At 38.5% G+C, this 26,683-nt stretch overlaps 1 protein-coding gene across 5 annotated transcripts in view; it reads left to right on the top strand.

Moving 5' to 3' along the window:
- LTBP1 (latent transforming growth factor beta binding protein 1) overlaps positions 1-26,683 on the top strand; it is a 207,327-nt gene that overhangs the window by 134,823 nt on the left and 45,821 nt on the right. The window contains exons 10-17 of one of the 5 annotated variants that reach the window (XM_067464424.1): positions 1,637-1,759; positions 5,846-6,013; positions 8,442-8,510; positions 17,744-17,842; positions 22,735-22,860; positions 23,585-23,710; positions 24,072-24,194; positions 24,960-25,079. In XM_067464424.1, coding sequence (XP_067320525.1) covers positions 1,637-1,759; positions 5,846-6,013; positions 8,442-8,510; positions 17,744-17,842; positions 22,735-22,860; positions 23,585-23,710; positions 24,072-24,194; positions 24,960-25,079 — 954 coding nt within the window. Of the gene's footprint in view, positions 1-1,636; positions 1,760-5,845; positions 6,014-8,276; positions 8,511-17,743; positions 17,843-22,734; positions 22,861-23,584; positions 23,711-24,071; positions 24,195-24,959; positions 25,080-26,683 lie in introns of all 5 variants that reach the window. The other 4 variants (XM_060754006.2, XM_060754005.2, XM_067464429.1 and 1 more) reach the window with 4 other exon arrangements.

The following is a 26,683-nucleotide window of genomic DNA, read 5'->3' as shown; positions in this document are numbered from 1 at the left end:
TCTACTGAAACTGCTTTATTTTGAAGACCATTGATTTTCTGCCCATATAAGGTTTAAGGATCAGTGTTGGAAATGTAACTAAACAATATTTTTACTTTGATTAATCTGTTATTTTAAATGCCATATCCGAAAAGAAGAAGAATCAGTGTCTCTAAAACAAAGCTACAAGAAATACTAAGGCCTAGACTTGTACATTTTGGCTGAACCTTGGTCCGTTTCTGCTGGCCAAATGTTGGGAGACTCCCGGATCTGTTTTTGCACTCCTCCCAAAAATGCTCAGGTAGCCGAAAAGCAATTTTGGTCCACAGCCGACAAATGCAGCTAGATCCAGCCCATTGGTGGCAATTGGGGGGGACGGGGGGACTCCCCTTCCTGTCATTTTTAGGGCTATCAGGATGAAAATGACCACACTTGGAGGACACATCTACTACTGTTAGCCCACCAAGTTTCATGATGTATTAGTCATCCCCTGATTTTTAGGACTTTCTTTTCCTTTTAGAGCACAGAGAGAAATATAAACAGAGATAAATTGTTTGCAAAGGAATGAAATTATAGGTAGGTAGATAACTAGGCGGTAGTCTTCTGAGAATGAGGTTTTCTGTTTGTTTTCCTGGGATTATTAATTATTGTTGTTATTATTATTATTATTATCTTTTTAAAGTATTTTCTGAAGGAGAAGAGGGGAAGAGAAAAGAAGCTAAAGGCTGAATCAAGGCTCTCAGATCCACCCAAAAATTTTAAAGAAAAGCCCATCAAGAACAAAGAGATGCTCTTTCTTTCTTCCCATGTCCCCAAACACACGCACCACATCCTACCCCAACTCCAACTCCCTGTCCCACTAAATATTAAGAATAAAAAAAATAAAGGAAACCCCAAAAGATTCAATGCTAGAGAAAGGCCAAGCCAAGCCAAAAAATAAAACTGAGAGCGAGCAGCAAGGCAATCGGACTGAAGCATCTCTCTAGAGCCAGGATGCAACTGAGAGCAATGGAGGTGCTCGCCCCATTAAATAGACACCACTTGCATAAGACACATCATGGCATTCGTCTGTTCTGATTGACCCAACAGGCAGGGCTCACTGGGAAACCCTGTTTGAGCACATGGCTGCCTCTTTGCGTGCCACATGATGCTGAAGAGGAGAAGAGGAGCCATGACCAGCTGCCACATGGCCTGTTTGGGCCAAAAAAACAAAACAAAACAAAAAAACAAGTCAGTTGGGCCCTTACCGTTATGGCTAGCCAAACAAGCCAGATTGGCCAAAGGGAACTGACCAAACCAAATCTATGTGCAAGCCTACTAAGGCCCTGGGTAAAAAAATGTTTCCTGCATAAATCGACATGTGGTGGTTATTTAAAAATAATGGGCTCAATCCATTAGTTAGTCTTGGCTAGAGCAGAAACAGTAAACGACGGGACTTAAAATATCTATTGACTTTGCATATCATTTACTATGAAATAGAGTAGATGGTACTCTACTGTGGTCGTATTTTCTTTATAGGCATTCAATAGACATGCTTGGGGTTGATCCAATAAACCTCTTCTTTTATTCATAATAATATCGCATGACTAATGACAGGGACATTCACAGAATTGTGTGCATGGCTCCATTATTTACTACCAGCTGTGTTTCATTTCAGATATTAATGAATGCCAACTGCAAGGGGTATGCCCTAATGGTGAGTGTTTGAATACCATGGGCAGCTATAGGTGTACCTGCAAAATGGGATTTATGCCAGACCCTACTCTTTCCAGATGCATCCGTAAGTAACAATGCTAGATGAATATCAATTGTTTGTGTGTATTGATATAAATTAATCATTGGTGGTTAGAATGTTATTCAGACTGTGAGAAGTTTAAATTTATCATTTAATATTATTTTCTATTAATATCTAATAAGGAAATAGAATTTTAAATCAAAATCATGGGGCATATGACTCCAATGTTTGCTAGAATTCCTGTCAAAAATGAATGCTTTTCAGGGTATATACTGCACAAAAGCCTTGTATTGCTTCTTCAACTGATCACTGGTTCAATTAAATGAAAGTTGTCTTTTCCTGTCATTTAACTAAATTGGTTCATGTTTTTCCAACCCTTTAATTAAAGGATATGAAGTCTTGTCTCTATGTTTCCGATGTTTACTTTCCTCACTCACTTCTTTGTCAGTACTTATACCCCCACCTATCCAACAAAAAGACACATAAAATCTTTCAGAAAATACTTTGACTGCCAGTAATTAGTTATTCATGTTGTTCTTTGTGCTAACCAATATTTTAAATGATGCTATGGCTAAGAATATATGTAGCTCCACATCTATGCAAAAGAAAGTTCCACAATGTTAAGTGGGCCCTTCTTCTAGGTAAGTATCCAAAGGACTGAAGAAATGTCTGTTTATGGCAGAGAGAGGAGGCTCATCAAAAATGAGAGCATGAACTGCATTTTGATTGGGGTCTTAATGCTAAAGAGCATTTAGCTGAAGTACTGTTTTCAACCTATTTATTTAATGAACCGTGGAAGTGTAATATATCATTTTTGACAGTGATTTTATTATGTCTGTTAACATTATCAAATCAGACAGAATACGGATCTCATTTTTTGAAACTTGAGTCATTATGTGGCCAAATGGAGCATCAAGGTTTACAGAAGTACAAATGAACTTATAAAGATAAATGTTCTGCAGCCTCATTAGGACTGATAATATTTAATGACCAGTGTATTGTCTGATGGTTGAGTTGAAGGGGATGAAAGACTTGAGGAATGGAAATGGAAAGCATTGAGGACTGGTTGGAAACATGGTAGCCCACATAATAGCAGGTTCTACTTGTAAGAATGAATGCTAAGAGGTGTGGATAAAATATGTTGTGTTGTTTTTTCTATAGTCAAATACTTCGGTAAATTCTTAACACTGGAGTCAGAAATGGTTCACAAGTGTCCTTTTATCTTGATTTGCTCAGTCATATACTTGTATGGATAAGCCTCATGGGTGAGCTGAGCTCTCATTGAAGACCACTTTCGGGTTACTCATTGCATATCTCAACTGTTATTGATACTTTTTTCCTCTGTCCCATGTTAAGCTATTATATTTGGTCACCCTCTTATTTGTTAATATCTCGATTACCGATGCATACTTGTAAATGGCTGGGTTGCAAAAAATAATTGGGAATGAATTAGCTGTCACTTACTGTCACATGTAAAATCTATATACCGCAGATAACAATTGTCCTAAATGAAAACTGATTTATTAAAAAATTATCTATGTAACAATTTCCCATGTCAACATTGGTCCTATACATCACATTTAAACAGTTCAGACATCAAATTCTTTATGTCCAGGCAATGTTCAGTAAAATCTGGTTGATAACCTGGTTTAACCTCCACATGAGAAGTTGGGGAATGCTCTGGAGCAGGCATGGGCAAGCCTTGGCGCTCCAGGTGTTTTGGACTCCAACTCCCACAATTCCTAACAGCCTCAGGCCCTTTCCTTTTCCCCCTCAGCCACTTAAGAGGCCCGAAGCTGTTAGGAATAGTGCAAGTTGGAGTCCAAAACACCTGGAGGGCCAAAGTTTGCCCATGCCTGATCTAGAGTTTTGCTGACACTCTGGGATAATGTGGACAGCTGGACCAGCTCTAATTTGAAACTGTCTACTTTTCACAGAGCCAGCTACTGCTGTTTCCTTTTCCCTATGCTTCATGGCACAAGGATCAGGGCTGCAATGTCCCTGTTGTTGTGGCAGCTGACCAAAAAGCTCCATGGCAGCAGGGACAACAGTCCAGTTAGGAGTCCAGTGGGGCTGAACCCAGTTTGGTCCACTTAGATGGTCTGGGCTCTGCTCCCAGCACTGCTTCGACTCCAGATCAGAGCTTGTAAACAGCTCCACTGAATCTGGAGCTGGTTGAAAGCAGCAGTGCTATGTCCCAGACTTTTGTGTGCGTGTAAATCAAATCTAAAATTAGTGTCAGTATATAGTGACATGTGAATGAGATTGTTACATGAATAAGACTGTGTTGTTCTTTAGCATGTCAGAATATGAATGTATATATTTATTGCTTTAAAACCATTTGGATTTATTGCACATTCATTTGGGAGTAAGCTCCTTTGAATATTATGGAGCCTACTCTCAGGTAAGTCAGTTTAAGATTACAGCTTTGAATGAATAAATATGTGTATTAAGTCTGATCATATAACTTTACTCAATTGCCTGGCTGAATATACTGAATTAGTTTATACTATAGGAAGTAGCATATCTTTATCTTTTTAAAATCTTAAGTATCCCAGGTTTGTATGGTCTGTTGCATATCATTAGAACAATTTATACCTTGTTTCTTACTTACTTGGGCATATATTCTCATCCTAATAACTATATATCAAAATCCTGAAAGAGTGCTATGGGGACACAGGCACTTAAACAGTTCTAAAAACAGATTTCCAAGAAGCAAACATGAACTATTTTTATTGGTATTTATATAATTTTAAAATAACAATGAACGTCTTTTGTCATTGGATACAAGGAGAAGGCTGTCAACAACTGTTTCTTTCACATTCACTCTATTCGGACTATATCACAGAGAAGATACAGATAAAATCCACCAATCACTGCTGCTGTTCAACTTCCATTCATTTAAATGGGATATGTGAAGATTAATATTTACATTTTTAATGGTCGTTATTAATTTAATTAGTCCCCCCTTGGGGGTTGAGAAGGGCGGGGTAGAAATGCGCGAAATAAATAATAAATAATATTAAAAATCAGACTGGCTGTTTTATAATTTTTATAAGTCCTAATGATGAATTCAGTAAAAAGCCTTGGGATATAGGTAGAATAAAGAGAGTGCTTTTGTCTTTCAAAATATCATAGGTTTGCATAGCTGCTGCACTGTCTGTAGCCCACTTGCCATGTCTTTTGCCTTGCCAGGCTCTTGACAACGCTCTTGCATTTGCAGTTCAAAACTGTACTAAAAAAAGGTTTATCCACAATTGAGCTGTTGTAGCTTGTGGGCCACAGGTTGTGCAGCCCTCATGCAAATCTGATGTTACATGTGAATTTGGATTTCTGCTTGCATCCAGATCCTTGGAATTTTGTCCTCCTTTAGCTGTAATCAAAAAATCATCTTTCAAGGCAGGTTTTATCCCTAAATAATAGCAGGAATTCTTTTTGATATCTTGGTATTTCATATTAATATGGGCTAAGTTCAAACATATTACTGTTCTTGTTGCATGGAAGAAATATAAACCTCAGTAGGAGCTTCATCACATAAATTTGAAATGACTGAAAAGGGAAACAATTATAGGGTTGTTCTCTTATTATGATTATTGGTACTTAGTTCCATTCAAATGTTTTTTTTCACTGTAAGTGCCGACTAGTAATGATTTCAAAACATTTGTCTCAATGCTATAACATGGTTTTGCATCTCAATTCAGTGTCAATATTTTGCAGTCCCATATGACAGAGCATTGTAATTTCAATTTCAGGGTTGGACGAGAGTGTGTAACCAGTCAATGTTCTGTATTTTTGCTGTTCACCTGCTTTCAGCTTCTGCTTCAGTGCTTCTGCATGGGAAAGAAGGCTATCTTCTAATTCTGTGTTGTTGGGCATGGCAGCATCTAATTTGAACACTGGCTTTGATTCTTAAATAATATGGGCTTATTTACTTCTGTGTTGCATTATTTTGACTTCAGGTATTATATGTGATCATAATTTTTAAAATTTGTCCCGAGACGTCACCATTGTTTGCACACTGATGATGTTATTTTCAATCTTCTTCTTTTAATCTGGTGATGGAACTCCTGTAGTGTTTCTCTGTTTGTTTCTCATGTAAACTCTAGCGTCCTCCTTCCCTTTTTGCTGCAGTTGATAATCCCATGGTCACTGAAGAGAAAGGGCCCTGCTACCGGTTTGTCAGTGCAGGAAAGCAGTGTATGCACCCTCTCTCTGTTCAGCTCAGCAAGCAGCTCTGCTGTTGCAGTGTTGGCAAAGCCTGGGGCCCCCACTGTGAGAAATGTCCCCTTCCAGGAACAGGTAAGAGGTTCCCAGAAAAAGCATATGCTTCCACTGACCCTCTGTATATTATATAGAGCATACCAAATGTTACCAACATAGTTTCCCTACATTGTAGTGTTCAATTGCTTGTACTAGTTCATAGAATTATAGAAAAATAGAGTTGGAAGAGACCACATGGGCCATCTAGTCCAACCTCCTGCCATGCACTTCATACCAAAAAGATAGCATAAGCCAACATAAGGTTTTCCTTTTTCTTTGTAGACAGCTTTCATATGAAGCTATATTCCCCATTCACTCACTGAAGTTTCTTAGTTCATGGCTTACATCCCGTGATTCAGTAGACCTAAAACAGACCTAAAGTTTTATTAGCATAGGCATTTTCAAGTGTAGACACCCAAGAGTGAGCCCAGTCTTGCAAAATCCTGGAATCTCCCAAGTCTTGCTGATCAAGAACTTTGGAGTCCTTGGAAATGTGAGACCAGGGTTGGATTTCATCAAAACTAGGAAGAGTTACATGTTTGGAATACTATTACCACAATTTCCCAGACAGCATGCTCATGGCAAAAGAGAGAGAAAAAGCTCTTTACCTTTTGTCCCGTGGTCTTGATGCTTTATTAAATAACATTGCATATGATACTGAAGGAAGATACAAAGCTATTACAAATTACTGAAACATACATTCACATTAAAGAGGCCAAAACTCAGTAATATATAAGGTACATGTTTCGTTTAGATATTTTTGTTGTTGTTGCCTTCAAGTTGTTAGCAAAATATGGCAAACCTATGCATTCTTGTCAAGATTTGTTCAGAGAGGATTTTCCTTTGCTGCCTCTGAGGATAAGAGAGTATGGCTTGGCCAGGGTCACACAGTGGGTTTCCATGGTTGAGCTGAATATATATACAAAATAAATAATATATAATACGAGTTGACTATCCCTTCTCTGAAGTGCTTGGGAACAGAAGTGTTTGGAATTTCACATTTTTTCAGATTTGGAATGTGTTTGCAGATACATATATAATGAGAAATATTGGAGAAGGGACCCAAGATAAAAACAAAATTCATTTGATTATTCTCAAATTTGGGTCATATCTTTTCTTTAGGTTCTCAAGTGCAACTCTGTGTTCCATATCCACCAGAAATTGCACTGGAAAACCTAGCAATTCCTAGAGAAAACACTGTTCTGGCCTTTTGTAGTTCCTCCAGTAGGATTCAGGAGAAAGTTGCCCACAGCACTGTGATGGTGGACCTAGAAATGCTAGAGTAATGTCCTCTGAAATAAAATGATTGTACTTTATTTATTTAAATTTTTCCACTTTCCCGGGGATTCTATGCCTCTAACCCAGGCATGGGCAAACTTTGGCCCTCCAGGTGTTTTGGACTTTAACTCCCACAATTCCTAACAGCCTACCAGCTGTTAGGAATTATAGCGCCTGAAGTCCAAAACACCTGGAGGGCCAAAGTTTGCCCAAATCTGCTCTAACGCCAGCAGATGTGGAGTGCTGTCTACACAGATATCCCAAAAGTAATTTCATACAATATTTTAACAATTTTGTGCATGAGACAAAATGTATGTGCATTGAACCATTGAAAAACAAAGTATAGTTGTTTCAGTCACTCATGCAGACAATTTCAGATTCTGGGGTATTTCAGATTTCAAAATTCGATTTAAGGGATTTTCAACGTGTATGAGATGTATTTTTGTCCTTAAATCTGCATAAAACATAAGGAGATTTGTAAGACTTGATCACATTTGAAGGACTGACCCACTGAAAAGAGAAAATACAAAATACAAGACAATATTCATAGACTAAATCCCATGTTACTTGACTCTACCTCTAGTTTATAAAATCTACATTGACAACTGCAAATTACTTCTGTCCCTTTTCTTCTACCATAAAGTCATATAAAGGGCTGCTCTGAATTAGCTAATCTGAGGTTTAGCAAAGAGGAGGCATTGTGCCAGCCAGAGACTAATTCACATCATTAGTTTTAGCTTGAAGTCAGAGGCCAATACTATAATTTAGATCCTCTGAATGTAACAATGTATTTAAAAGTCGAAGTTACACTCAATCTTTTTTTTAGGAAGCAACAAATGAAATCCCCAAGTAACTTGTTCAGCAACAGTCTTATGTATTCTGTGATTTTAGTTAAATGTAGAAGAGATAAAAAATGTCGAAATGTTCTTAATGTCAAGAGATTTTCTTCATTATATTTTCCAGTGTGTCAAAAATATTTCACTTTTAGACTCTTAAAAGAAATGTTTTCCCGTCCCAAATCTAGCTGCTTTTAAGGAAATCTGCCCTGGTGGAATGGGCTATACGGTTTCTGGCTCTCACAGAAACAAGCTATATCATCACCCTGCAGTTAGAGTTCAGCCACCTGTCATTGGCAAGACCCAGATTACTCAACATGTTGCTAAAGGTACTTCTCCTCCACCTCTCCCAGCAAAGGAAGAGCCAGTGGAGGCACTGACCATCTCACAGAAAAGTGAGCCCGAGGTGGCTGTGCGAGAAGGTGAGAGTGGATAAGGATCTTGTGATGTAGCCTAAATAGTCTGAATATGTGCATGTCTTCTCTTTTCCTTGTGTCATTTCTTTATGTGTAAAGTGCTAGTATAAGACAGGACTTGTTCTGAAAGTGAAGCCAAACTGGTACCTGATTGCATTATTATAGGACCCGGTTTCAGAGTGTTGGACTTGATTGCTGTGTAAACAATCTAGAACTGGATCAGGTAACTAGTCCCCTGCAAACCACACAGTGCTGTGAAACCCTCCTCTCATTCATAGTCTCGTATGACCATGTGTTTGTAATTTGCACTGAGAACAGAATCCTTTTGGATTCCTCTTTAAATATTTACAATTTAATTCTGAAAAATAAAACTGACTATCATTTCTTACATGAAATATTCTAAAGGTCGATTTCATTAGTTTGCTGTCTCAGTCTTTGCATGATTTCTGCAAATGCCTGTAAAATCAGCCGCTTCAAAATGTCCTGTTTTAACATGCTTAACATCAGTGCAGCAGCAAAGAAAAGCAAAAGGCTTGCCGCATGTGCAAAAATAAATGCATTGCCAACACGCTATTGGTGAACAGAACATAGGCAGGTATACTTTGATTCTAAATTGTTTTCCTTCTGGTGTCGCCAATGATATGCTTTTGTGGGAGAGGAACTATAGTTGAGAAGTGACTGTGAGAGGACCTTGAAAGAGTATAATGGAATACAGATTTGCGATCTTGGATCATCCAACCCAACCAAGTGATTTAAAAATTCCTACATTTCTATTCAAATCCATAATATATTGGAATCTCATACCTGAAACGGACAGGCCTCATTTAGAGTTTGAATTAGGATTTAATGTCCAGTTGTCTTTCAAGATGTGAGCCCTGCTCTTTTATTTTTTTCATAAATCCAGCTCTACAACACCATTTTAACATTTGACGATATGCTGGCTCCAAATCCGGTAACACAGGTATATGTAATTTAGCCCTGAAGAAATTGATGTGGCTTTTTTGTGTATTACTTGGTTCACCGTCTCAATATTGATTCTTATTTTCAGATGCTAATGTTCAGATCCTGCATTTCTCTGATTTCAAATCATAAATATGCTATAAGAAATATAGACAAATATTTATTGGGCATCTTGTTTAGAACTCTCTTTGTTTGGGTGTTGTCACTTTAAGGCATGTGAATAGGGCAGGTTTGGAAACAAGGCGATCTGAAATCTATAAGGTAAGTTAGTTTGTAGGGGAGCGATAATGTCAAGGCTAATTACTTGTTGCCTAGCAGGTATTACAATTGGCCACACTGCCGAGTAGTAGTCTCATTCATCTGTCATGCAGTCTGATGCATGTTCTGCTCCTGTTAAGTTTTTGGAGGAGAATAGAAGATACATCATGAGTTTGGAAAATTTATTAATTTTATTTATTTACAACATTTATATGCCGCCCTTCTCACCTCACACAGACCAATCAGATGTATGTGCTCCATGAAAACTTGGAGGTAATGAATACGTTTCCTCAGGGCAGCTACACCTCACAACTTAACTTTGGTCCTTTAACATACAAATCCACTTTTAATTTTTCTTGCAATCTTTATGCAGTTCAGTTGCAAAATTTATGGGAGGGAGGGGAAAATTTGAAATTCTTGATATTATGAAAGAAACCATTTGGGAGTGAAGAATACTTGACAATAATTTAACCAGTTAAGGAAGTCTTAATAAACTGTGTCTTTCTGCATGTGGAGGCACAACACATGTTTTCTTTCAAAAACAAGAGAGCGAGTGTTATCTCACACAGAAAGTAGTATGTCTTCTTAATGAGGAAGTTAAAGCTCATATGATTACCATTTTTTTAAAAAAAACTAAAGCTGTAATATGTGACCACATTCAACTTTCATTGTGCAAAGACAGAAAAGTACACATAGTATTAGAAATTGTTTGAAGGCTAAAGGAATAACAACACTCCCATGGCCCAATATATTATCTCAAATTTTCCATGGCTTTTTCTGTGTGGATAATGGATTACAATTACAGCTAAACTGCATGCCTTAAAATTACTATTAAATTTTATAAATCCCACCTTTTAGCTAATGTGGAATATATATGTAGGCTGTTTCTTCCCAACTCATTATACCAGCGGTTCCCAACCTTTTTTTGACCAGGGACCACTGTGACCAAGGACCACTCCCCAACATTAGTACCAAAAAGGTTACAAATCGGTTTTTGGTCATCTTTAGATTCAGTTCGGTTATTTGGGGTGCTGATTCAGAAAACTGCATTGGAATAGATCACATCACATCAGCTCTAGTTTCTGATACAGAACATATGCCATCCAGTAGTCACCATCTGCTCACTCACAGAAAACCATATTTAATAAGCCTTGGCACTATAAGAGGGTTTTTGCAAGACCAGTCGCTCTTGTTGCAACAGTATAGTAACAGAGAAGCCACAGACCATATTTTAGTTCTTGCGGACCACTGGTGGTCCATGGACCACAAGTTGGAAACCACTGTACCCTGATTTTTCTCTAGCCAGAATAAAGTGGGCAGTATTTAAGCCACATTCTGGAATTCTATATCACAATCTTTCACCAATTTTAAGAGTCTCATGTTTAAATGAGTTGTTCCCAAAAATTTTATATACTTACAGAATCATAGAATCCTAGAGCTGCCAAGAAGCAGGAAAATGGCATTCAAAGCACCCCCTACAGATGGCCATCCAGCCTCTGTTTAAAAGCCTCCAAAGAAGGAGCCTCTACCACACTCTGGAGCTGAGAGTTCCACTGCTGAACAGCTCTCATAGTCAGGAAGTTCTTCCAAATGTTCAGGTGGAATCTCCTTTCTTGTAATTTGAAGCTATTGTTCCATATCCTAGTCTCCAGGGCAGCAGAAAACAAGCTTGCTCCCTCCTTCCTATGACTTCCCCTCACATATTTATACATGGCCCTCATCATGTCTCCTTTCAGCCTTCTCTTCTTCAGGCGAAACATGCTCAGGTCTTTAAGCCACTCCTCTAGGGCTTGTTCTCCAGACACTTGGATCATTTTAGTCGCCTCCTCTGGACGCATTCCAGCTTGAATGATAATGATACTTAAATGATAATAAACTGAACTGAAAAATTAAAGCAAGAGGAAATAGTACCTTTTATACTAAAGTATAGGTTTAGAAATTTTAGTTTAAAAAAATTAGTGCCCAAAACCTAGGTTGATTTATCCACAGATCAAAGTGAATCAATTACCTTAACTCTTGTTTTAAAAAGTAACCATTCTCCAAATTAAAGTGATGAAAAACAGAAGCTTACACTAGGTAGAATATAAAAGAAGAACTGATTTCTCCACCTTATTGGGGAAATGCAGTGGTAGCCAGGGAGATCTAAGGTGGCATTTGTACTTTCCCCTCTCCATGAAATGACCCTCGACTTACTCACAGGTCATATAAACATCCATAATTTTGGCCCCAAAACCTGTGCTCTGCACATCAAAATACCATACTGCTATTGCACCGGGAAGGGGGGGCAGTGTCCTTTGTTGTCAGTAAAAGCTGTTCCTGCCATTTAAATAATAGGTTTGAATATCCCCATCTGAATCTGTCTAATAGTGGAGCAGGAAGAACATGAGAACCTTCTCACCCCCATATTAGAATCCAGACCCAGATTGTCTCTTCTACATTTATTGTTTAATTGCATGAATGGCATCTTGAAAAATAGGTATTCTTCCCCTCAACAGAAAAAGATAGGTTCGGATTCTTCAAGTCCTTTAGAGATGGAGGATCAAATTAAGTAAAGTGACCATCCTTGCCCTAAGTAAATATGACTTGTTTGTCCAATTCAGAATATTCAAAACAGCGCCTAATATCCTGTGGTGAGAACTGTCGTAAAACATGGCCAACTGTAAACAAGAACAAAGGAATGGGATAGTGCAAATGGTATCTAATTTAAGCTCATTGAATATAAACAACAACACTATGAGTAGGTTAGAGCATCACCAGAGCAATCAATTGCAATATCTGCTGTACATCTTGCCCAAATTTACATTATTACCAGAGCAAAAAGAGAAACTTTGTGAGTTATCAGACAGGAGATAATTTTTTCTGATACAGAATTAGAAGGCAGGGAAGATAGAATACACCCCAAACATGGTTCTTAGTTCAGAATATAATGCATAAAAGAACAATGAGGCCAATCCCTGATTTCTAGAGCCACACAAATACACACAACAGGAACAAAAGGGATATGAGAATATCTGCCATTGACAATACCTGTAGGCATGGTTTGAAAGTTGGAAGGTTTTGAAATTTCAGATAAGGTATGCTCAACCTATACAGCATTTTACAGAACTTTTGTTAAAATCCAGTTATCACAATCCACATAAATTTATCCCAAAACCTATATATTTAACCTTTCAATTTCTATGCCTTCAAGCTATACATTTGTTGGAAATAAAATTCAACCAGATTTAAAATACATCATAAAATATACATAAAATGCATCATTAAAGTATTAATTCATTTTTACATGGTGTTAATAAAAAAAATTGGGTTCTAATGTGACATATATTACATGCAATAGGAGGCTTTACTATGATCTAACCCAGACATGGGCAAACTTGGGCCTTCCCTCCAGGTGTTTTGGACTTCAAATTCCTAACAGCCTCAGGCCTTTTCTCCCCCTTCCCCCCCCCCCTTCGGCTGCTAACCATATAACAAAGTCTTGGTGTAGATAACAAGTTATAAATAGTATCATACCAGGAAACTATTGGTATGATACTTTTTTACATCCCAAAATCCAACTTCAGAGGGGGGAAAAATTCTGGAACTTTTTTGGGGTGCTACTTAGAGCTGCAAAGATGGGGAGAGGAACTGGGGTAAAAGTTGCATTGGCACTACATATGAGCACAGTGTTGGACTCAGGCCACAGAGATTGTCTACCTCTCTGTAACAACAAGTTCTGATTTTTTCCATTCTTTAAGAATACCAGGATTATGTCTCTGATGGCATCACGCCCAAAAGCAGTATCCAGAATTAGATGATCTGTATGTTCAATCAATTCAATCAGTTTTGTTCGCAAATAGGTTGTGCCAAGAGGGACAGTTGGGAGGAGGCAAAACCTGCTGCTTGCTGACTACATTGATCAGAAATAGGGAACGGGTTTTGATCAAGTTAAGTCAACTTATGGTTTGGGAACTGCATCTGGTTTACAAGCTAATTAGTACTTCCCTTTTTGTTTTATAAATGAATGGTTGCTATTCACTTGTACAGCATAAAAAAGATCTAGGGGGCACATGTGCGTTTTACAGTCCTCTACAGATCTTGCAAAAGTAGAACATGCTCTTGGACTTTTTTGGCCATTTTTGCCTCAAGGAGAGTGCAAGTTCCTAAGTCAATTTACTAATTATCTGTATCTTGTGAAAGAGATAGAAATCAACGGCATATCCATACCAGATTAAAATATTATATGCTAATTGAATATAAATTACAGTTGCCATTTACCTTTTAACTGTGCACACTCATGATCACTTTGATTTAATGTTTTGTTTCTGCTGCCTTGCCATCTAAGGTGAAGACCCTTTCCTTTAAACACAACCAAACAATTACCATTAACCTTGTGTTCTTTTTCTCTATGTGTGTGGAAGTATTAATAAGGCCCAGTTCAGATATGACGTTATGACCATGCTATAGACTCATCTACTCCCGTCTAGTTATTTTTCTCTTACGAATTCTTCCTCCTTTCCTCCGTTAATCTTAACTGCAGCATTTCTTTTAGTATCTGTCAGTGCACTAGTGGTAACATGGCTATTGAAACTCGTTTGGAATCTGAACTGCAATTTTTTTCTTCACTTACCAAGTTATGCTTGTTGAAACCATGGATAGCTTTGGGGCTAAGAACAAAATCTTAGTGGTTTGTTAACCATATTCAATACTAGTGTTGTTATAAAGCTGGTATCCTCCTATATAAGTATCCTATATAGGAGCCGCAGTGGTGCAATGGGTTAAACCCTTGTGCTAGCCTAACTGCTGACCTGAAGGAGAGAAACCTCCCACAGGCATCCCCTGGGCAACATCCTTGCAGAGGGTCAGTTCTCTCACACCAGAAGCAACTTGCAGTATATTCTCAATTCTGACATGATAAAACAACCCTCCTGTATCATGTGGGGAGACAGTAGTGGTAGGGCAGTTAGACTAGTCAGGGAAGGGAAATCCCATTCACAGCAATGGTGACAACTGTTGTCCTGCTAAACTTCTTTTGAATGTTATGGTGTTCTTGCCTAACATCATGTAAATTCACAACCAACAACATTGATTAATGGCATGATTGCAAAGAGAAATGCTGTTCTGGTAGGTGTTACAGAAATCCAAAGGGCAAGGTAGAAAATACTGATGTCAGTCATCGGTGTCCTCCTGTGTTCTCTTAGCAATACAAACAAAGGCAGCGGAGGAGAGCAGACACCTTCCCTATTCTATCATTTCAATCTTCCCGTGGGCAAAACATCTGACCCTTGAGGACAGTCCAATAATTGGTTTGCTCCCTGGCCACCACTTACTGGAAGGTAAACCTAGAGTACTCCCACCCAAGTCATAAGATCTTATATGTGAGGGGGCAGGGAAGGGGCAGATCAGCCTCAAGGATACACTGCTTCTTAGTCACAGAACTTGTGGAGAATGTTCCAGAGCCTTCCTCTTCACCAAAGGGATACCAAAGGTCTTAGAGTCTCCCCCTGCTACCTGTTGCAGAAAGGCTCGTCCCTTTCCCCTCTGTGTAAAGTATTCTCTGTAATTCTCTAAAAGGCTTTATTCAGATATTGAGGATTGGCATGGTAAACACATATAACCTCAGGTCACCAACTATAAATGGTATGAGAATAATACTGACATCCCCTTAGGAAGCCCAGGTTACTGAAGTGAATGATTAAAAACGTTAGGAGGCCCTTGCAGTCCTCAACCAAAAAAAAGGCACCTAATAATTCAAATGGGGGCCTGAAGTCATTCTGCTGTGGCTAGCTTGCTCATCCCATTAAATCTCAAATTGGAAACTTTGATTGCTCCTTGCTGACAAAGGTCTCTTTCCTAAACCACTCAACTGTGTGTTCCTGCTCAAAAACGGTTGAACCCACACTCTGTATCCAAATCTCTGGCTGCCACTCAGGACTCATCATCTTGCCCAGCAGCACCTAGGAACTAACAGAAAATAGAACTGATGAAGCACAAAGGAGCCTGGACTTGTGAAAAAGCATGTACTTTTGAAAGCACAAGATCTTCTATGCCCAATGTGTTGTCTAGAGTGTGGGTTGAAGCCTATGACAAAAGCCGCAGAGACAGCCTCAGTCCTGAAAAAATTGTTGCCAAACTTAAACCCCTTCCAGACCCAAGCACTTCAAGACCTTTGAGGTCACGGTCCAAAAGAATGCACTCCATGCAACAACATGGAAAACGACACTGTCGTATCTAAGGATCCAAATGGCAGCCCTAACTTCTCCCAGACCCTTAAGAGCCTCAGGGAACAGGATCCAATGTGTCACCAGACCGAACCTAACATCAGGAAAAGATAACATTAGTAAATAACAAATGTGATACAAAACATGACCAAAAGAACTATGAGGATGGTCTCGAGACCTGAATTAGCCTACCACCCTCTACTCCATCACATGCTGTGTCCCGGTTCTCTGTGCTACATGCAAAGCTTTCTGGTCTCTGACCATGGAGGCTATCAGGTTATTGTCATGCTTGCTGGGATTTCAGAAGTTGTGCCATATCCCTGGAAAGGAAAGACCTTTCTGTTTTCTCAAGGCTTAAGAAAATGCTAGTTGAACTTGATTTTGTCTGCTCCTGTGTTATTTGTATTCAGTTATTATTATGTTTTGCTGCTTGGTTTTAAATATTATTTTATATGTGCTCTTTGTTGCTCGTGTTCTTAACTATTTGTAAAAATCTATTTTTGAAAAGTGTTATCTATTTTTAAAAAGGATATTAGCCAAGAAAGAAGGGGAAGTTTCTACTTGCAGAATGGGGTGGGAGGATGTACATTCCTGATCTCCATATCACGGCTTCCATTGCTAACATTACATTTGCATCAGGCCTAAAAAAGGAAGTATCAGCAAAGTTATTCATTTTCAAACAGCTGGGCGAAAAGAAAAATGGAAAGAAAGTCATATTTAGGCCATGAATAATAGTTTACAAATCTTAAGCCAATATTTGCAACATTATTAATCGTTGTGTCCTAATTACTGTCCAGAATAAGTAGTGCGCTATTCTTTATTCTTATATGCTAATATTACAATTCAATGTTTGTAGGAGGTCAAGCAGCAGGAATATTCTGAAGGTTGCATATATAACAGCTGAATCCCACAATTATTTTGATTTATCTGCATACTTTCCTGGTCCTTTTCAAATTACAGTCCATCTTAGTATTTCTCAATTTGCCTGGCATACAATGTAGAAAAGAACCTTCTTAATTAGCAGATGAATTAAATTTTATTTTATGTTTTCCACCTATGAAAGATTGTTGCCCAGAAGGGTAGAAGGATGATTGGGGAAAATACCATTCATTCTCTGGGGTGACATCTCCAGTGTTCATGCAATATCTTCATGGAGCCCTGTGTAGCTTTGGGTTGTGGTTGTAGCTTTGGTCCACTAAACTTTATGGAGGTTGTACAGCAGCTGTGTCTGGTTGATTACACTCACAAATGTTATGTGTAAGAGCAGAACATGTGGAGGTGCAAATGCCTACAAGTAAATTCTTGATTGAACTGAAATAGTGAAATAAGTAACCAAGTCCATAGTCCAATATTGCATCTCTGAATTTGTTGGATGTCTACTTTGCATTATCATTAGCTCGTGCTTTAAAATCTTTTCCAGTGATTCTTAGGCTGTGGTAATGGCTTAATTTTTTGACAATTAAGCTCACAATTCGTTTCATATCTAGATGGATAAAGAAATTAGAATGACTTGTCGTAGGACCACTTTTTGCTGTATGTTTATATGTATGTTTCATGTTTAGAAAGACTTTAACTCCTATTTCTATAAACATCTACTCTTGCATTGCATTGAAATACAGCTAGTAGTAATAACAAGAAGATGTATAATTGCTTCACAATTATAATTTAGAAGGTACACAGCAAGAGTCTGCAGCATGTTGGAAACTTAATGTGGCATGGGCCTTACGACAGTTTTCCCTTGATGATTAACTCAGTAAGCCATGTATAAATTTTGAAAAGTCATTTTCGTACATAAGTGGCTTTTCCTTTTCTTTCATACAGTAGTAGTTGAGAAAACCTCTCCTCCTGTGCCTGTGGAAGTTGGCCCAGATGTCTCCACTTCAAGTGCCAGTCAAGTAATAGCACCAACTCAAGTTACAGGTATGATGCATATTTTCCAAGCAAAAATGGAGGTACAAATGGGTATACATTCCCCATCTAATTGAATGTTGCTAGAGCATCAAATGGGAAGAATTCAGCCACATAACTCAAGGAGATGCTGAGCCAAAAACATTCTGTTCTGGAGGAGAAAATGATAGATTAAGTGGTTCAGGTTTGTTTTTTTCCTTTAAGAGTTCAGAATATATGGCTGGGTTACAGTTTGTAATTGCCTTATTTTGTGTATCTAAAATGGACAAAGGATCAAAAAAATCAATTTACTGTTTCCTTCATTCTTCCAGACCTTAAGTCCAGTTAAACGTTAATCTACTGGTGTGAAAAGTAAACTCACTCACTGAGGGTCTTAGAACCGTTCCACACTGTGCCTATGTCCCAAGATCTGATCCCAGATTATCTGGCATTGGAGACTCATATAATCCAGTTTAAAGCAAATCATCTGGGATCAGATCTTGGGTTATAGGGCAGTATAGAAGGGGCCAAAGTTACAGTTTTACTATGTCCATGTGAGGGCAGTTTCCAGACCTCCCCTCTCTTCATACAAGTGCATATCTGAATGCATGCCTCCTGAATGCCTCCAATGGTTCACTTTTGCTAAGATGTTATGAGCAGTATGTTACTATAAATTAAGCCTATCCTGTTTACAAAAAATTGAAGGAAAAGATTGGACATGGTATGTCAATATATGAATTTCTCTTAATTCCACTGTGGTTTCCATAAGTGCTTATTTATTTATTTATCGTGTCATCAGCAACCATTGTATTACAATTCTAACAGAGCAAAACAAACACAGAGATTAAAAAGAAAAAGAAAAAAAGAAAGAAAAAAAAAACCACACCGATTTTGTAAATTTGGTATTTGGTTAAATGTCCTTTGACCAGTATCTGGCCACTTGGAGTGCCTCTGGGGTTGCCGCAAGAAGGTCCTCCATCGTGCATGTGGCAGGGCTCAGGGTGCATTGCAGCAGGTGGTCAGTGGTTTGTTCTTCTCCGCACTCGCATGCCGAGGATTCCACCCTGTAGCCCCATTTCTTAAGATTGGCTCTGCATCTCGTGGTGCCAGAGCGCAATCTGTTCAGTGCCTTCCAAGTCGCCCAGTCTTCTGAGTGCCCAGGGGGGAGTCTCTCATCTGGTATCACCCATGAATTGAGGTGCTGGGTTTGGGCCTGCCACTTTTGGACTCTCGCTTGCTGGGGTGTTCCAGCGAGTGTCTCTGTAGATCTAAGAAAACTATGTCTTGATTTAAGTCGTTGACGTGCTGGCTGATACCCAAACAGGGGATGAGCTGGAGATGTCTCTGCCTTGGTCCTTTCACTATTGGCTGCTACTTCCCGGCGGATGTCAGGTGGTGCAATACCGGCTAAGCAGTGTAATTTCTCCAGTGGTGTGGGGCGCAGACACCCCGTGATAATGCGGCATGTCTCATTAAGAGCCACATCCACTGTTTTAGTGTGATGAGATGTGTTCCACACTGGGCATGCATACTCAGCAGCAGAGTAGCATAGCGCAAGGGCAGATGTCTTCACTGTGTCTGGTTGTGATCCCCAGGTTGTGCTTATTGGAACGTATTATAAAACTAAACAATTAAGGCTTGCTTTCAAAATTCAACTGATAGTAACTGTGAGCCCCTGGTATCCACTGAGGTTTAGTTCCAGGACCCACTGTGGATACCAAAAACTGTGGATACTTAAGTTCCACTATATACAATAGAATAGTAAAACAATGTCTCTTATATAAAATGGCAAAATCAGAATTTGCTTTTTGTATTTTTCAAAATATTTGCAAGTCATGTATGGTTGAATCTGTGGATGAAGAATCTGTGGATATGGAGGGGCCGCTGTAATCAGTTGATTGATTGATTGATTGTGGAAGTCCCTCTCAGGAAATGAGAAAATTGTCCAGTGGAATATGTATACACTAATAAGTTTTAGCTTTACATACTTTTAATCACACATTCTTAACCTATAGCAACAGAAAAACAGCAAGTTTAAATATACTGATACTGAGTCAGTTAGGTAGAAACAATTGAACCTTATCACTATTTATGGGTTATGTAACATGAAACCTGGAAAATGAAGGAGAGAGGAGAAGCACAATATATAATTCCTTACAGAAAGTGGCATTTCAGGACAGAAGAGATGTCCGAAGTTACTACAAATAAATCGAAAGTTATTGGATGTCTTTGTGAAAGTTTGAACCTATTGGAAATTTGCAGGAAGTGTAGTTTGGTTAGGCATAAGCACTATTTATCAGAGAAAGTTAAAGGCCTTCTAAAACTACAACTTCAGTATTGCATAGCATTGAGCCATGAAAATTCAAAGAATGAGGCAACAGTAGAAGTCACCAGTTGTGTTGTGCCCACCAGCCCCCACTGTTCCCGAACCTGACTATAGAGTTGCCCTTGAGGACCTTTCTCTAGGCACTTGTAGCTCCTTCCGTGTCATTCTAGAGTCCCCTTCCAGCAGAAGTTGATTTTAGAGTATTGCTGGGGGACCTAGAGATTCATAAGGAGGTGTTCTCTCCGGTAAAACATATAGTATATCTTATTTGCAGTTTTTCCACTTTCACGTGAGTCTGCATCTCTAACTCCAACAAATGTAAAGGAATGACAATACATAGATATGATTCTGTCGATAATGTCTATGTGTTCTTATAGCTTATATGACTACTGGTAGTATTTCCCCATTTTTGTTTGTCTTATGGTTTTCATCTGGAGTTCCTAAGAAATATACATTGTTTTACAGGGAAATCCAGCTCTATATTTAGCTTTCACAAAACCTAAATCTATCAAGCTTTCCACTGTTTCAAAATTAGTTTGAAGCACTTGTTTTATATGACCAGCACACAACTGGGCGCTATTTTTTCTCATGTTTCTGTAACCTAGCAACGTGTTTACATCCCTCCTACAGAGCATTTGTACAGAAAATGGTCAGCCACCCTTTTCATGGATCAAAGAATTGCAACAGGAGTGATGTTATTTCTATATTCTCCTGGCTCTGGAACTTCCTTTTATACCCTGACATCAGTTTATCTTTGCAAAAGGTTTTTCTTAATTAAGCATTACCAGCTGTGCAGTTTGTGAAAAATGTACTAATGTATTCCAACATACTTTGGAATTCTTAAATTCCATTTTTATCTCAGTGTGTTTAAAAGTTATGTATTTATGGAATCTTAGTATAATCAGTCAGTATTCCATTTATGGTTAATAAGCAGTTGCTAAAAAATGTACATACCATTTATAGGCTCCGCTTTAGCTGGCACTCTCAGCAATGTGCTTTTATTTCTTTGTATTTCTAAACAGATTTTCTCCAAAGGAAAACATATACTGAACTGTCAAAACCATATTAAGGAATAATGCATTTCTGAAATCATAAATAGTTGAATCAAAACCTTCAATCTCATATTAAAAATTAAACATAATAAAAACTTTTTTTATCTGCCTGTAATTAAACAGAGAGAATGTCAGTCCAGTCTCTTTTGGGAAGGATTGTTATTATTGGGATGCTACACCAAAAAAGGACTTTGTTCCATGTTCACACCAAAGTAGTGTTTTTGGAGGATAGTACATACAGCAGAGGCTTCTTTGCCTAACCGATTTCATAGAACTGTTGTTTTTTTAAGGAAACAGGAGATAAATAATGCAGGATAATCTATACATCAATAAAAGAGCAATAGAAATTATGACTTCTTGATATTCCATAAGAGTTTGTGCTAGTGAAATATGTAAAAAGTAAAAGTTTCCCCTTGACGTTAAGTCTAGTCGTGTTTGACTCTGGGGGATGGTGCTCATCTCCATTTCTAAGCTGAAGACCTGGTGTTGTCCATAGACACCTCCAAGGTCATGTGGTTGGCATGACTGAATGGGCCGCCGTTACTTTCCTGCAGAAGCCGTATCTATTGACCAGATGCAGAGCTTTTTTCCATTTCTGTCCCTGCCTTATGGAATTCCTTGCTTCCCTATATGAGAGCCATGTGTGATTTAGGGCCTTTTACCCTAGCACTTAAGACCTGGCTTTTTACTAGAGCTTTTGATATATGTTAATTTTATCAATATCTGTATGTATGTATTTTTATCCTTTACAATTTAGCTTGTAAATTGAGCATCTTGGATGGAGGGCAATTAATAAGTAATAAAATGATGATGATGATGATGATGATGATGATGATCTACTCACATTTACATGTTTTCAAACTGCTAGGTTGGCAGAAGCTGGGGGTAACAGCAGGAACTCACACCGTTCCCCAGATTCGAACTGCTGACTTTTTGATCAGCAAGTTCAGCAGCTCAGCAGTTTAACCCACGGCTCCTCTAGAGGCCCCAATGATACATGTAGTTGGGGATAGTTGTTAGTGCCGTACAGCTGTCGTCTTTCATCAGATAGGAGAGAACATTTTCAAATGAAGCAGACATCCATATTGGAGTGGTTCCAAAAGGAAAATGTTTAGAATCACATAGTGTTTAGAAAATTCAAATTGGGGGACTATCTGTGACCTTCACAACCTCTGAGGATGCCTGCCATATATGAGGGCAAAACGTCAGGAGAGAATGCTGGAACATGGCCATACAGCCCGGAAAACTCACAGCAACCCAGTGATTCTGGCCATGAAAGCCTTCAGCAACACACAACCTGTGGTCTTGGCAATATTTTGAAACACACTAGAACTCATAATAGATGTGTATCTTGGCCATTTTAGGATGTCTTTCTGGATATTTATATTATTTCATGGTTTAGAAACACCACACTCTACTAATTTCTCAATGGTAACGCCAGTGGACTGACCGAAACATTTTTCTCTTTCTTTTAAACTGATAAAAACAGTAGGGTTATTAAAGCATTTTAAATCAGTTGCTATAACAATAACTATCTTTTTATTTAGAAATCAATGAATGCACTGTGAACCCAGATATCTGTGGAGCAGGACATTGTGTTAATTTGCCTGTGGGATACACGTGCTTCTGCTATGATGGATATAAGATTAATGATCAGCAAAACAAATGTTCTGGTATGATACATTCTCCTTTTCCCAATTGATAAGTTGATTAGTCTCTAAAAGACTTGCATATATAGAAATGGACTATAGCAGTATAATTTTAAAACAATAATATTCACAATAATATTCACCCAGTCATCCATGTTCCTAACTTGTGTCAGCTCTAAACCGGTTTTATTTTTCTCTCATTATTATGTTCATGAAGAACAGTGAAAGAAATTACATTTTGCTGCTTGCAAATGAGGAAAAGTTGTGTGTTTTGAGTAGTCTATATGTTCTGTCTATTAGTGCATCACTTAAAATGCATGAAAGCATTTGTAAGGAACTAAACAAAAGCTTTGTTTCTTTATATTGGGTACATTAAAACTCTATAAATAGGGAGCGAAGGCATACCCATCACTTATCCTGGTTTCCACAATGTTCAAAAATCTGATTTTCTGTAATGCTTAGTACCCCTGTGCGTAAATCTATAGGTCCCCTATAAAAAGTTGCTACTCAGAAGTATCATCTATTTATTTTCCAAGAAATCTTTGTGCTTTGAAACTGTAAGCCAAAAAGTATGTTTTTTAAATCAAAACTTTTATTAAATCCTTACCCTTCAGCTCTAAGGGAACAAATATATGCTAGCAGAGTCTGTCTTTTGTTTCAGTGTCTTGTAAGCTTCTGATGGAGTAAAGTGATGGTGATGATAGAGTATTGCCTTTTTGGTCTTCATACATTTTTATTTCTTTAACAGATATTAATGAATGTACTCAGACTCCACATCTCTGCTCCCTTGGGCGCTGTGAAAATACAGAAGGAAGCTTCCTGTGCATTTGCCAGGCAGGGTTCATGGCCAATGAACAAGGAACAGACTGTGTTGGTAACTACTGTGCAAACTCTTAAAAGTTAAGGTTAAAAGTTAAGATCTTGGTTTTGAAATCAATTGATGCCAACAGCATCCATTTGCATTAGATTTTATAGAAGCATTGGATTGGTTCAAAATGCATAAATTGCTATATAATCTACATCTCAGGAAAAATGATTATACAGTTTAAGAAGTTGCAACTACGACCTGTGCCATCTAGCTATTATGGTATGCTGCCTATGCAAGCTGTCTGCCTTTGTGAGTGATAAAAAGGCATGCATAAAATTAATGTTCTATAAATACATATTTTGTAGATCTTATTTTTTCAGGTGTTCAATTTTGTATTGATTTGATATTAATAAATGTTGATTTCTAGATGTTGATGAATGTGCCAGACCTCACACTTGTGGAGAAGGCTTCTGTGTAAATACCATTGGTTCATACAGATGTGAATATTGTGATAGTGGATTCCGAATGAACAGGAGAGGGCAGTGTGAAGGTGGGTAATTGAATTTGAAGCAGAGATTTTCACATTGCTCTTGTGTAAAAGGAATGAAGTTTAGTTGTGGCTTCTTTGTATTGTCGAAGGCTTTCATGGCTGGAATCACTAGGTTCTTGTAGGTTTTTTCGGGCTATAGGGCCATGTTCTAGAGGCATTTCTCCTGACGTTTCGCCTGCATCTATTTGAGAACACAGAAATGCTGGACCACTCCAACAACCACCATGTCAGACTACACAGAGAAGCCATTGAAATCCACAAGCATGTGGACAATTTCAACAGAAAGGAGGAGACCATGAAAATGAACAAAATCTGGCTACCAGTATTAAAAAAACTCTAAAATTACAACAGCAAAACAGCAGAGAGGAAACAACCAGGCACATCTTAACACCTCTCAACAGAACATTTTCCCAGGTTCAGCCAGGCCTTCAAATGCTAATGAAGGTGGTCAGCTAAAACATTCACACCTAGCTTCAGCAGAGAGCTCTTTGCCCCACCCCAGTCATTCCACAGATATATAAACCCATTTTCCTATTTCCAACAGACCTCACTACCTCTGAGGATGCTTGCCCTAGATGCAGGCGAAACGTCAGGAGAAATGCCTCTAGAACATGGCCCTATAGCCCGAAAAAACCTACAAGAACCTTGTGGCTTCTTTATTGCAAAGGGGGATTAATTTCAGTTAATTGGGTGTTGGTAACTAGTTTCCAAAATGAATTTTCCCATATTAGTTGCTGAAAACTTATCTTTGCTTTACTTTTATAGATATTGATGAATGCACAATTCCACATACTTGTCCTGATGCAGAGTGTGTTAATACCCTGGGTTCTTACCAGTGTGTCCCTTGCAGAGACGGATTCAGAGGCTGGAACGGGCAGTGTCATGGTAAATGTTTTATTTTAAATATTTTATTTTTCCATTGCTGTTATATTTACATTTCTTTTTCTACAGAATTCAAGATTTGATTGCAGTGTTGGAACATGTGATCTTGGGATAAACTGGGGGCCTATTTACATGGACATCTAAATCCGTGCTTTAACACTATGCAACACAATAGTTTTTCAATTAATATCTTATTGAGTCTCAACCAATTCAAAATTGTTTGTGGCAGCCACAAAAATGAAGTTTCTGGAGTATAACAATTACTTTCCAAGTACGCACCACACAATTAAACAGGAAATAACACTTTCAAACCAGGAACAGAAAACTATTCAACTTTTGTTACATAGTGCAATCATTACTATTTGAATGGTCCTTCCTCTTGGGTCATCTCCAGAAGATGGTGTTGGGGGAGTCCCGCTCGATCCCATGGCCTGTGGACTGAGGGGTCCCACAGGCTCATCATTATCCCTGATGTTGTTTAACATCTACATGAAACCTCTGGGAGAGATCATCCAAAGTTTTGGAGTTTAGTACCTTCTGTGTGCAGAATATCCCCAACTCTACTACTTCTTTCCATCTGACGCAGTTCTGCACCTGAACTGTTGCCTGAGGGTGGTAATGGACTTGATGAGGACAAATAAATTCAAGGAAATATGCAGGTCTTGTATAAGGTAGGGTTATACCTTGAGCTTGATGGGATTACACTCCCCCTGAAATCTCAAGTTTGCAGTTTAGGGGTGGTACTGGACTCTCCCTTAAATCTGGAACCCAGGTGGCAGCGGTGACCAGGGCTGCCTTTGCACAACTAAAACTTGTGTGCTAGCTGCACTCATTTCTGGAGACTTGGTCATGGGGGTACATGCTCTGGTTACATCCCGTTTGGACTACTGCAATGTGCTTTACGTGGGACTGCCCTTAAAAAGTGTCCAGAAATTGCAACTGGTCCAGCGTACGGCAGCCAGACTGCTCACCGGAGCTGACTCCAGGGAGCGTGCCGCCCCCCTGCCGAGGCAGTTCCACTGGCTCCCGATCAGTTTCTGGGCCCATTTTAAGCTGCTGTGTTCAACCTATAAAGCCTACACGGTTTCAGTCCAGGATACTTGAGACAGTGTGCCCTATCATATAAACTGGCTAGACTCCTAAGATTGAGTAGCAGAACACTCCTCTCCACTCAGCTCAAGGACAGTCATCAATTAAAATTGTCTAAAGATGGCACCTTCTCGGCATCTTGTCTAGAGTGTGGCACCTAAACTCTGGAATGCTCTGCCAGAAATGATCAGAGCAGCCTCCACCCTCTTATCCTTTAGGAAAAACTTAAAAAGCTTCCTGTGTGGAATAGCTTTTAATAGGGTTTTCAGAAGTGTAAGAACTGCATTTTAATCATATTTTATCTTCTTGGGAAATGTAATGGTTTTATTTATTTAATGACAATTTTATGTCCAACTGAGACTGAGGGGGATTTTCTGCCTTTTTTAATGGTTTATTTTATATTTATGTTTAATTGCTGCTGTAAACTGCTTGAGTCTTTGGAGAAAGGCAATATAGAAATTTACCAAACAAACAAACAAATAAATAAATAAAATCTTATTTGTAAGTATAACCTCCAT

Source organism: Anolis sagrei, chromosome 1 (genome assembly GCF_037176765.1).
Source record: "Anolis sagrei isolate rAnoSag1 chromosome 1, rAnoSag1.mat, whole genome shotgun sequence".
Lineage (NCBI taxonomy): Eukaryota > Metazoa > Chordata > Lepidosauria > Squamata > Dactyloidae > Anolis > Anolis sagrei.
Note: the sequence above shows the minus strand (reverse complement) of the source record. Positions and strands in the feature narration are given on the sequence as shown.